General features: G+C 47.6%; 1 protein-coding gene across 1 annotated transcript; it reads left to right on the plus strand.

Moving 5' to 3' along the window:
- Nucleotides 1-1,822: 1,822 nt before the first annotated feature.
- CNGA4 (cyclic nucleotide gated channel subunit alpha 4) lies at nucleotides 1,823-6,694 on the plus strand. Its single transcript, XM_047070208.1, has 6 exons — nucleotides 1,823-1,884; nucleotides 2,019-2,120; nucleotides 2,323-2,429; nucleotides 2,751-3,396; nucleotides 4,172-4,521; nucleotides 6,234-6,694. Exons 1-6 carry the CDS (start codon nucleotides 1,823-1,825, stop codon nucleotides 6,692-6,694), a joined length of 1,728 nt encoding a protein of 575 aa, XP_046926164.1.
- Nucleotides 6,695-12,728: the final 6,034 nt, after the last annotated feature.

Genomic DNA, 12,728 nt, shown 5'->3' on the forward strand with positions numbered 1-12,728 from the left:
ATTATAAGAGAAAAAACATAAGCTCAGTTATAGTCGCAATGGGCTAAAGGTGACTATGGGATATCCAAGTGGAGACATCCAGTGAGCAGTTAGTGGTATAGATAAGCCTGCAGCTCAGAGTTTCTGGGAGTCAGTAGATGGGAAGGGAGATCCTGTGCATAACCAAGATTGGCCAGAGAGAGCTGGGAGCACAGAAAGAGAGTAAGACACCTAGGTCAGAGTTCTAAAAAACACCAACACAGAAAGGATAGGCAGATGGGCTTATGAAAAGACTAAGAAAAAAATAGACAGAAAAGCAAGGGGGCACTTAGGTGGCTCAGTTGGTTAAGTGTCCAACTTCGGCTCAGGTCATGATCTCACAGTTCATGGGTTCGAGCCCCACGTCAAGCTCTGCACTAACAGCTCAGAGCCTGGAGCCTGGTTCAGATTCTGTGTCTCCCTCTCTTTCTGCCTCTCCCCCACTTCTCTCTCTCTCTCTCTCTCTCTCTCTCAAAAATAAATAAATAAACATTAAAAAAAACAACAACAAGAAATTGCCTTAAGATAAAACCCTGGCTTTATAAAATGGCTGACAAAGCTCTTCCCTAGCTATTCCCTGTCCACCATTCAGCCTTCTCTTTCACCACTAGCCACTCAGGTTCTCTACAGAAACCAATGGATGTCCCCCAATCATCCATGCTTTTTAAAGTCTCTGTGCCTTTGCCCACTCTATGCACTTTGCCTCTAGTGCTGTTCACTCTCTCTTCACTATAGACCTAACTTCTATTCATCCTACAGAACCCAGGCTCAGTTGGGACCCTTCTTACAGTGTAATAGCCATCTGTATATCCACCTAATAGAGCAACCATCAAGTGAATATGTAATTGCCTATCTACCCAACTATTTCCCCTACCAAACTCCAAGTTTCTGGAGAGCAGAGAATGTGTTTCATTCGTCTTATCTCCCCAATATTGAGCACGATATTGGCCTGGCACAAAGCAGGTATTCTGATTATGACTTGTTGACTGAGATGATAGAAGTCAAAGGGAAATTAAGTTAAGGGAGAATTTTTAGGATTTTTTTGTTTGTTTTGGTGTAGGAGAGATTTAAGCATGTTCATAGAAAGGATAAATTGAAGGAGGTTGAGGATCTAGAAGACACATGGAATAGCTGATAGGATCAGGTACTAGAGATAACAGGAAAGGAATGGGGGCAAAACCCCACAGGATGGCCCCCCATCACACTCATCCAGTAGGAAATGAGGTAAGGTGGGTGTGGATGTAGATAAGGGTGTAGATAATGAAAACAGAGCTCACATTTGATGTGACAAGCATTCTTTGTCCCTAGAGACTAGTTCAGCACCTGACACAAATGAGCCATTCAGTAAATAGCTGTTAAATGAATAAATAATGAGGCCTAAGCAGGGAACTTGCACAAGGTAAAACAGAATGACTGAGCCTACACTGGCACCCGTGTCTCCTGACTTAGAGGACCCCTATGTAGTTCAGTTTGGTGGGGTGGGGGAGCAACAAGGCCCAGCCTTACCTCTGAAGTATGCACCCCCACCTTCTCCTGGGACCTCATTAGAGATGTTTAGTTGGGCAGGTGTAAGCCCAGGCCCTGGGAGACAGGGCGGGGTGATGGAGCCACACTGCCTCCATCCCTTCTATAGTGGCTGGCCCTGGTTGTGTTGCTAAGAGCTTCAGAAGCCAAAGACAGAGGAGTCACAGTGGAGACCAAGGGCAGCCTCTTCCAGGCAGGGAGGCACTAGCCCCCACCTCCTGAAGCTACCCACAGGTAGAAGCCCTGGATATCTCACATCCAGGCAACAGACCACGGAAGCATGAGCCAGGACAGCAAAGTGAAGACGACAGAGTCCAGCCCCCCTGCCCCATCCAAGGCCAGGTGAGACATCCTGCTTCCCTGTATCATCTCTGTCCGCCTAACTCGATGGAGCCTGATTCTTCTTGGTGCCCCCAGTGACAACGTCCACATTAATGGTGAAAAAAATGAAACACTGCTTCTCCTCTTGCCCACAGGAAGTTGTTGCCTGTCCTAGACCCATCTGGGGATTACTACTACTGGTGGCTGAATACAATGGTCTTCCCAGTGATGTATAACCTCATCATCATCGTGTGCAGGTTTGGCATGGGGCTAAAGGAAGGGCCTTAAACAGAGATAAGGGCTCAAGTGTCCAGCCAAGGAAAGGGGCGGGCTCTTGGCCAGGGCCTGAAGGAGGGGCGGCACCCAAGAGAGGGCCCAAGGCAGAGTGCTGAGTGCCTTGGGGAGATTGCCTTACACAGAGGATGCCCTGAGCCAATCTCTTCTGTCCCTGCCACACAGAGCCTGCTTTCCTGACTTGCAACACAGTTATCTGGTGGCCTGGTTAGTACTGGACTACACAAGTGACCTTCTATACCTACTGGACATCGTGGTGCGCTTTCACACAGGTCAGTGAGCCCAAGACTGACCATTTGTTCCATGTTACCTTCCAAAAGAGGGCCTCTTAGTCACAAGGTGACTAGTCATAAGTGACCCCTTTATAGCACTTTCGCATGCCTCCATGCTTCACAACACCCCCATGCTCATCCCAGTAACCCTGGGGCAGGGTTATGCCCTCCCTCACCCTGTCCCCATGTCTGTCTCCCTGTCCCACCCTGGCCTGCCCACCCTCACCCTTATTACTAGAGCAGGTAGGTGTCCTGACTCAGCCTCATACCTGACCCCATCTTATGACTGACCCCAGCCTGTCTCCCCCTCCCCCTCCCCAGGATTCTTAGACCAGGGCATCCTGGTGGTGGACAAGGGTAGGATTTCAAGTCGCTATGTTCGCACCTGGAGCTTCCTGTTGGACCTGGCATCCCTGATGCCCACAGATGCGGCCTACGTGCAGCTGGGCTTGCACACCCCTATGCTGAGGCTGAACCGATTTCTGCGTGTGCCCCGCCTCTTTGAGGCCTTTGACCGCACAGAGACCCGCACGGCTTACCCAAATGCATTTCGCATCACCAAACTGATGCTTTACATTTTTGTTGTTATCCATTGGAATAGCTGCCTATACTTTGCCCTATCCCGGTACCTGGGCTTCGGGCGTGACGCCTGGGTGTACCCTGATCCTGCACAGCCTGGCTTTGAGCGTCTGCGGCGCCAGTACCTCTATAGCTTTTACTTCTCCACCCTGATCCTGACCACTGTGGGCGATACACCACTGCCAGCACGGGAGGAGGAGTATCTCTTCATGGTGGGTGACTTCCTGCTGGCCGTCATGGGTTTTGCCACCATCATGGGTAGCATGAGCTCTGTCATCTACAATATGAACACTGCAGATGTGGCTTTCTACCCAGACCATGCACTGGTGAAGAAGTACATGAAGCAGCAGCACGTCAACCACCGGCTGGAGCGGCGAGTTATTGACTGGTGAGGATGCTGGGCTTCCAGACCAGGACAGGGACAGGTGTTCTGGATAGAGCCTGAGGAAAATGGCTGGGTCCTTACTGCCTAGAAGTCCAGGCGGGGCAAGTAGGGCATGGCATGCATTGGGGGATTCACTGAGTGGGGCTTAGTAAAGCATGTCTTCCATTAGTTGTATCTGCACTTGGGGGGCTGGGTTGGATAAGAGATTGATAGGGAGAGGAACTCATACACAAGGAAGGATAACCTGGAGACCATGGAGTAAAAACTGCCATTGCCTGGTAGGGCTCAGATGGCTCTGGAAGAGGTAAAGGGAGAAGAGCGATACCTCCCAGGGAAAGGCCAACAAGATGGTTGATTATGTCATAGGTATCCATGCTATACTATGAACAAAAGGAAATGTCAGCAAGTCGGGGAGCTAAATCAGAGGGCCTCTAGATACAGGGCCTGGTGATTGAAGTGGCTATCAGTGGGATATACAAGGTGTCACTGAATGGTGGTAGGTGGGATAAAGCCTGACAGGAGGTAAAGGGTGTCTTATTCACTGTCAACTGGTGGAGGCTTCCAGGCCTTGGTTGAGGGAGAAAAGGTCAAAACATATCAGTGACCAGCAGACCTTGGAGTGAAGATATTCATCAGCCAACTGTCAAGTATTCCCATGACCCCTGTGAGATCTCAGTGTGATTGAACTCTTGGCTGAAGCTGAGCTGAACCCTGATGGAAGGAATAGGGGCAGGCATGTTGGGGGCTGGGGAGGAACCACTGCTGCTCTTGTCCCTAGGTACCAGCACCTGCAGATCAACAAGAAGATGACCAATGAGGTAGCCATCTTACAGCATTTGCCTGAGCGGTTGCGGGCCGAAGTGGCTGTGTCTGTACACCTGTCTACTCTGAGCCGGGTGCAGATCTTCCAGAACTGTGAGGCCAGCCTGCTGGAGGAGCTGGTGCTGAAGCTGCAGCCCCAGACCTATTCACCAGGCGAATATGTCTGCCGCAAGGGGGACATTGGCCGGGAGATGTATATCATCCGTGAGGGTCAGTTGGCCGTGGTGGCAGATGATGGTGTCACCCAGTACGCTGTGCTTGGTGCAGGGCTCTACTTTGGGGAGATCAGCATCATCAACATCAAAGGTGGGTACCTCAGTGTTTGTTCTGGGACAGGGCTGAGGGAGGGGGCGGGGATAGCAGAACCCCATACTGAGACCAAATGGTACATCAGGGCCTGCAGATTTAGGAAACCTGGTCCTTGCCTGAGTCACTAGAGGGCTCACGGGAGAAGCAGGACATGGAGAGTCTGTTCCCTGAGAAGAAGCCAAGCCAAGGTTAGTGCACACTGTGGGTCCTCGGGAAGAGGAAGTAGATCTCTTTAGTGTGTGTCAACCCAAGGCACCAACACACCAGTGGCAAGTGACAGAGATGATAATAATAATAGCCAATATTAATTGCACACTTACTGCATGCCATGTTCAAAGTGCTTCACATGTACCAACTCATTATATTCTCACAGTAACTCAGGTAGTTACCATTATCTGTATTTTAAAGGCAAGGAAATTGGAGTACAGAGAGGTTTGGGAAACTGTCCAAAACCATTGAGGTAATAAGTACACACACTTGGGAGTCAGTAGAAGGAACTTTCTCACAGCCAAATGGAAAGGAGGGTAGTAAGAAGGCATTGCCATTCACTCCACCAACACCAGGCCAGGCCAGGCACAGTACACGGGCTCACTGATTCCTTCCACCCACCTGCACAGTAGGCATTGATATGCCTAATCACAGGTAGGGACACTGAGGCCCAGGAGATGGGAGAACACAGCAAGGGGTGACCGCACTGTCAACTGACTGAAGCCACATGAGCTCTCAGCCTGGGGATCCCACTCTCTAGTTATTCCAAAGGCCTCACATCTGTCCTCCAAGGATCTTTCAAGCTCTACAACCTGGATGCAGTCAGCTGCTGTCTACATGATTTTGGACAAGTTATTTCACTTTTTCCAGGCCTCAGTTTTCTCATCTATCCAATAGGGATGATATTAAAAACCCAAAGAGTTATTTGTGAGGATTAAATGAGTTCCACGGGTAAGTCATCAGCATCAGTGTAGTGCCTGGTGCCTGGCAAGTACCCTTCTGAGTCCTTCTAGCTCTGAGACTTTGCAGCTTTCAGCCTACTCTGTTTTCCCCCCAACCCCTCAGCAATATCGTTCTAAAATGTGAATGATATCATACAGCTCCCCTGCTTAAAATATTTCAGTACCTTGCCACTGTCCTCAGCATAAGGTCTGAACTCCCTGCGGTGGCTTACCACATGCGGCATCACCTGCTCTCGCCTCCTGTTTCCACTCTGCTTGCACCCGCACTTCACCCACTCTGGACTGCTTACTGTTTGCTGTGGCCGCCTAACTGGCTCCGACCTCCATCCCTCTGCTCATAATCCTTCCTCTGCTGGGATGCCTCCCCACGCCCCCGCCCTTCCCCTCTTACCTCCTTCTCAGTCAGGCATCACTTCCTCCAGGTTTCCCCAACATGTCTGCCAGCTTGTTAGGGGCTCTTTGCCTGTCTTCTCACAGCACTGGATGCATACGTCCACACTGCACCAGCTATACTATTTTGTAACTATCTGGTTCAATGTCTATCGCCTCCAGACTGAATTCTTGCAGGCAGTTCTTTGTTACCCACCTAGTACAGGGCCTGGTCCCCAGTATATTACTGAATGATGACAGAATTAATGAGACGGAAAAAGAGGCTCAAAATTACAAGCAGGGAGATGGGGGGTCCTGATTCATGAGTAAAAGCCCCCCTCACACCCACCCGACTAACTGTCCTCCTATGTGTCTGCCCACGGGCCACAGGAAACATGTCTGGGAACCGCCGCACAGCCAACATCAAGAGTCTAGGTTATTCAGACCTGTTTTGCCTGAGCAAGGAGGACCTGAGGGAAGTCCTGAGCGAGTATCCACAGGCCCAGGTCGTCATGGAGGAAAAGGGCCGTGAGATCCTGCTCAAAATGAACAAGTTGGATGTAAATGCCGAGGCAGCCGAGATTGCCCTACAGGAAGCCACAGAGTCCCGGCTGCAAGGCCTTGACCAGCAACTCGATGATCTACAGACCAAGTTTGCTCGCCTCCTGGCTGAGCTGGAGTCCAGCGCACTCAAGATTGCTTATCGCATCGAACGGCTAGAGTGGCAGACTCGAGAGTGGCCAATGCCTGAGGAACTGGCTGAGGCTGATGATGAGGGCGAGCCTGGGGAGGGAACCTCTCAGGGTGGAGAGGGCAGGAGTGCCCAGGAGAGACCTCCAGACCCAGAGTGACCCCATTCTTATCTCTAGGACCCCAATCTCCAAGGGAATCCAGAGTTGTAGGAAAATCTGCCTGCAGAAACTCTGCCATCCTGTCTGCTAGGTACAGAGATAGGAATGAGTTGGGAGTATAGATGCTCACTTAGAAGTAAAAGAGTATAGCATCCATTCATCCCCCACTCACCAGCACACACACACACACACACACACACACAGTTGAATGTACACATACTGCCCCCCAAGACTGCATTCCATATAAAATTCTCTGGAGTTTCCATTTTCAGAACACATATCCTTTCTCACAAACATAGATATGTCTAATACCCACATAACATACATACATCCATTCATGCACCTCATAAAGACACATATAGTGAGACACACACCAACAGACACACAGATGCCTTCCATAGGTGTGCATACCCTTGTGAACACATAAACACACCCAGAGCCCTCTTCTTCCAAGATATCCTTTAAATGCCTCCCAATGGGAAGTTCACAAATGTAGCCTGCAGGTTTTACTTCAATAAAGTATTTTCCTCCTCCCTAAGCATTATGGGGGTGACAGGAAAAGGCAAAGCCAATGGTGGGCCAGAATGAATTCTGTCTGAATTCTGAGTCATGGGGGTGAAGGGCATGGGCTGTGTAGTAGCTGGTAGGTTTGACTCAAAGACGCTGGGGTACAAGATGAATTGAGAATCAGTGCTGAGCCAAGGCAAAGCAGGGTTATGCATCACACTGTTGTAAGTGTGCACATGCTTTCATAGATACATTCACATATATACACTGACCATTTGTATTTCATTCCAGAGTATGTATCCTTAACTTTGTGAGCTCTGAGTGATTTGACTTAGCTTAGTAAACCAGAGCAGACACCCCTGTTCCTTCTTCCTTCCTCTGGCCCAGCCCTGGAGCCTGGGGCTAGGGCTACCCCATGTTCAGGACTGATTTCAAAGGGAGAATAGTTCACAGGGCCACTCACCTGGCCCTGCTGTACCCTGTCAGTTGTTGGAGCTGGCCTTGGTACTGCCAGAAATCCAGCCCTCCCTCTCTAGATGGTATTCAAAACACAGGGTGGTGAACAGAGACTAAGCATAGTGGACCATCATGGTTGGCGACAACCGGAGATTGGTGTTTGGGGAGTTTTTAAGTAACTTTGGCATACTTGGAGGGAGACCTGTAGGTTTGGGGCAGAGAAAGTGTTGTGGGGTCTCTGAGTAGGAATCTTATATCATGTCTGAATCATATTCACCTGGCCACAAATTTAGCTCCTCCAAGGCCTGGCAAGTCTTTGGTCTAAGCTGTGCTAGATGGCATTTTATAATGTACCTTGGATTTAATTTATCAATACGATGTGAGTGGTGACACATAGAGGTCATTGCCATGGAAAGAAGAGTTTATTACTTATAGTTCCCAAGAGGAGGGGGCACGCTGCACCATGCCAGGCCACTCAGGGAAGCACCAGGGTAGTGAGAAAGCAGAAGGAGCAAGGGGAAAACATGGGCAAAAAGCTCCTACTTTGCTAGCAGTGGCAAGTTTTTAGGTGAGGACATCCCTTCTTGGGCACGAAGCAAAACAGATTTGGGGGCTTGTGGTTGGAGGACTTATAATATGATTTTCAAAAACCCATGAAAGGGAGACCACAGAGGAGATGTAAACAACTCTGGTCATCAGGTTGGCCCATGATTTCAGGATGCCAAATCATCAATTACAGGATATCAAGAACAATCATTACAGGTACTATAAGAGGATGAAGGGTAGGGCCCTCAGTGCTGTCAGGGAAGGATGTGTGGGAGCATCTGCTGATGTGTAGTTATGGAGATATTTCTCAGAACTGTTGCTGTCCTCAAAACCAAACAACCTTTTGTATATGGTGGATGCAAGTGACATAGGTGCACTCAGACATGAAAGATTGGAACAAAACTTTCTCAGATAGCCATAGGAACTGAGTCTGTGGCTGGAGTCAAGGTTGTCAGGAGGGACTACGAGGGCAATTGCACATTAATCCATTTAGAAATCTGTAGTTATTTGTGATCCCTTCCTCACAAAATTTGAGATCCACAGGGCTGTCACTCAGTCTTTCTTATTCATCTCTATATCCTCAAGGCCAAAACTGTGCCTGGCATGTAGTATGTACTCAAATATATATTCAGTAACCAATGTTGGAAGATGTGTGTCAATTTCTTAAGAGCTTTTTCCTACCATCTCTGCCAGAATGGGTGGGTATGTTATAGGGGCCATTTTTGTGGTACCTGATGGGTTTTTTAGGGAGCTGAGAATAAGCTTTCCACTGGCACACCACAATGTTCACCCCTGTCCGAGAGAAGGCTCTATTAGAACAGGTTGCTCTTGTTATCCCCATAGAATCCTGGTCTATAGCATAAGGAAGGTGATTATGGGCTATCTTCTCTGTCCTAGATACAAAAACAAAACACTTCTGGGGCCAGATGTGCATCTAGCTCTGCCTTAGCAGTTCCAGGATAAGGAGGATTCCTTATGGTAGAGCCCCCAGGCCAGAAGACATCTTGAATATGTCTTATACCAGCAATAAGCTGGGGCCCTCTAGTAGTGGAGTGACTTCCATCACTGGATGACAGACACTGTTTTGACAATTTGGTATCAAACTGAATAGAGTTAGGTCAGGATGGGCAGAACAGAACACAATTTTAAGGTCCTGGAATTACCAAAATGAAAACAAAAAACAAGAATCTTTTGGTCCAAAAAAATACTAATTACTGTGTATTATTACTGTGTATTAATACTGTGTATTACGTACCTATATAGGTCACAGAAAACTTTATTGAGATACTCATTTGGGTTTTGTCATTTCATCCCTTGTCCCATCATGAGAAAGAACCTAAGTCTCTGTATCCCCTAGACCTAAAACTTTTTGAATGACAGAGTCAAAAACAGAAATTTTTAAAAACTCTCCGCTTTAACTTTAGTTTGTGATGACCAGGGTCCTAGGTGAACCGTGTCCAACTGTCTGTGAGGGGTTAGAGTTGAAGAAGCAGGAGTTTCTGAGCCTGAGGAAAGGAGATTCCCCAAGACTGAAAAGGAATGGGATTCTTGAATATTAGGTTTCTTTTACTGCAATAATGTTACCACAAATTTAAGAGCTTTTAAGCTGTCTTAACAGCATGGATTTAGGGGTACCTGGGTGGCTCAGTCAGTTGAGAATCTGACTTTGGCTCAGGTCATGATCTCACAGTTTGTGAGTTCAAGTCCCACATCAGTCTCACTGCTGAGAGAGCTGTCAGCGCAGAGCTTGCTTCAGATCCTCTGTCCTCCTCTCTCTGCCCCTCCTCCACTTTTATTTTCTCAAAAATAAATAAAACATTTAAAATAAGTTAATTAAGTCAAATTCTTAAAAAACAATAGCACCCATTTATAATATCACAATTCTGTGAGTCAGAAATCCTGGCACATTGTGGCTCAACTGGGCCCTCTATTCAGGGCTTCCAAGGCCAAAATCAAGGTGTTGTGCAAGTTGGCCTCTTTTCTGGGGAAGAACCTGCTTCCAGGATCATTGAGGTGGATTGAAGAATTCAATTCCGTTTGGTTGTGAAACTGATGTCCTTGTTTCCTTGACACATGGCCCCTTCATCTTCAAGCCAACAAAGTTGTTGTGAAATCTTTCTCATTCTTCAAATCTCTTACTTCCCACTTATTTCAAGGCTGAGAAAGATCTCTGCTTTTTAGAGCTCATGTAGTTAGACTAGGCCCACCTAGATAATCCAGGATAATGGCTCTACTTTAAGGTCAGCTGATTATTAATCTTAATTACATCCACAAAGTTCTTTTTTTCCATAATCACAGGAGTAACACCAGAGGGCAAGGTAATGGGAGCCAAAATTCTACCTATCACAGGGTTTCTGGGGAGGAAAACAGCCTGGACCCCACTTTCACAGGGGGCCCAGAATAGGGAACACTATGAATTGGGCCTTTGGAAACAGGAGAAAGATGATCCTGGCCCAAAACAGCACAGGAGCCTCAGAGCAGCGCCACCTAGTGGGAGCACAGGCTTGAACAAGGTGCGTACCCATGTAACCAGCATGACCTCTAAACCCAGGCCTTCTTCCTCTTACCCACATATTCTATCCAACATAAATCCCCCAGAAACTTTTTGCAAGGTGCTAAATTGTGGGAAAAGAGAGTGGAAAGAAATCCAGCAAACATAAAGGGAAATTAAGTCTTCCATAAGGTAAGTGGCTAAAAGCTTACATGAGACTTGTCTGATTTAGAGAATCAAGGAAAGTTCCAATTTTTAAAAATACTGTTATGTAACACACACACACACACAACTACTATCTCATAAATTACCGCATTATCTCTTATAATAACATTAGGAAGCTTAAATTATTATTGTGCTTATTTTTCCAGATCAGGAAACTGAAATGCATAGAGCAATTAAAAATATATTAGATGTGATTTATTGAGAAGCTATTTTATGCCAGGTCCTGAGTTAAGTGCATTATCTCAATTAATCCTCACAACTACATGAGAAAGAGGTCATTATTACCCCCATTTTAAAATAAGGAATACAAAGGGTGCCTGGGTGGCTCAGTTGGTTAAGTGTCCAACTCTTCATCTTGGCTCAGGCCGTGATCTCATGATTCATGAGATCAATCCCCATGTTGTGCTCTGCTCTAACAGCTTGGAGCCTGCTTGGGATTCTCTCTCTCTCCCTCTTTTTCTGCCCCTCCCTACCTCAAAATAAATAAATAAATGTTAAAAATAAATAAACAAAATGAGGAATCCAAGGCTCTGGGAGACTAGATAATTTGCCCAATATCACAGGGCTCCTAAGTCACATGGAATAAAACCTAGGTCTGCCTTACTGTTTCTTTTAGGGAGATAAGTAAGGGACTGCCTCCTCTGAGGCTGAGGCCAGACACGCTCCTTCCTTTCTTAAGAATGACTGTTGGGGCGCCTGGGTGGCGCAGTCGGTTAAGCGTCCGACTTCAGCCAGGTCACGATCTTGCGGTCCGGGAGTTCGAGCCCCGTGTCGGGCTCTGGGCTGATGGCTCAGAGCCTGGAGCCTGTTTCCGATTCTGTGTCTCCCTCTCTCTCTGCCCCTCCCCCGTTCATGCTCTGTCTCTCTCTGTCCCAAAAATAAAGAAATGTTGAAAAAAAAAAACAAATATAAAAAAGAATGACTGTTGCCAGCAGTAAGGAGGTTGGGGGCAGGGGGGCTAACCAGGGGAGAAGAAGCCAGTAGTGCAAAGTTTGTGAATCACCAGCAAGCCTGCCCAATGTGTTGAAGCATTGATCTCAGGGCTGCAGCCAAAGACAAAGGACCACCCAGTGCTCTGGAGAAGAGCTGCAAATTCCAGCTCTCCCATCCACACACATACAGCTTGAGAGGGAGGCAGGAGTTTTGGAGTTGCTGCGAGATTCCTACAGGGGTGAGCTGTAGTTCTCCTATAAGAACTGTCCAAGGGCCCTGCTGCTGAGAGCCCAGCTGCTTCCAGCTTAGCTCTTCTCCCTCCCACAGGACCTAGGGCCTCACTCATTGTCCTGGGATCACTAACCTCAGGACACCTTGGCCTGGCTAAGGTTTGAGATGTACCCTCCTCCTCAATGTTCCTTTGGCCTCCCCACTTCATCTTTTTCTTTCTGAGAGTTTGGCTGCTTGCCCAAGAGGCAGATGGAAATAAAGTATCAAGCTCAGGAGGAAATCAGATTCATAGGGAGAAGGGCCATCCAACCCAAGGAAAGATGCCGTGCAAATGCTAGATGCCAGGAGCAGGAGACAAGGTGGGTGGATTCTAGATTGAAGCTGAAGCTAAGGTTTGGCTTGAGGCTCAGATCAGGGGAGGATGGTTAAGCCACGTTAGAGCTGGGGTCAGAGTCAAGGCCCAAGTCAGGGCAAGTATTAGGTTGGCCTAAAAGCACAACAGATAGGAAAGAGCTTGGAGCCAATTTGAGTCCGATTTTAGTTCTGAACTATCACTTGCTAGCTGAGGGACTCTCAGCCTCCTACACAAACTTTCAGCGTTGTTGAAAGAAATGCTTGGAGAATTAAAATGTAAATGAGATAATG

Source organism: Lynx rufus, unplaced genomic scaffold (assembly GCF_022079265.1).
Source record: "Lynx rufus isolate CCGP_SWC_20201006 ecotype Redwood Valley unplaced genomic scaffold, mLynRuf1.p SCAF_9, whole genome shotgun sequence".
NCBI classification, from domain to species: Eukaryota; Metazoa; Chordata; class Mammalia; order Carnivora; family Felidae; genus Lynx; species Lynx rufus.

Coding starts and splice junctions, on each gene's coding strand:
- CNGA4 (XM_047070208.1), top strand. CDS start 1,823: ATGAGCCAGGACAGCAAAGTGAAGACGACAGAGTCCAGCCCCCCTGCC. Junction 2,430..2,750: donor CGTGGTGCGCTTTCACACAG/GTCAGTGAGCCC, acceptor CCCCCTCCCCAG/GATTCTTAGACCAGGGCATC. Junction 4,522..6,233: donor CAGCATCATCAACATCAAAG/GTGGGTACCTCA, acceptor CACGGGCCACAG/GAAACATGTCTGGGAACCGC.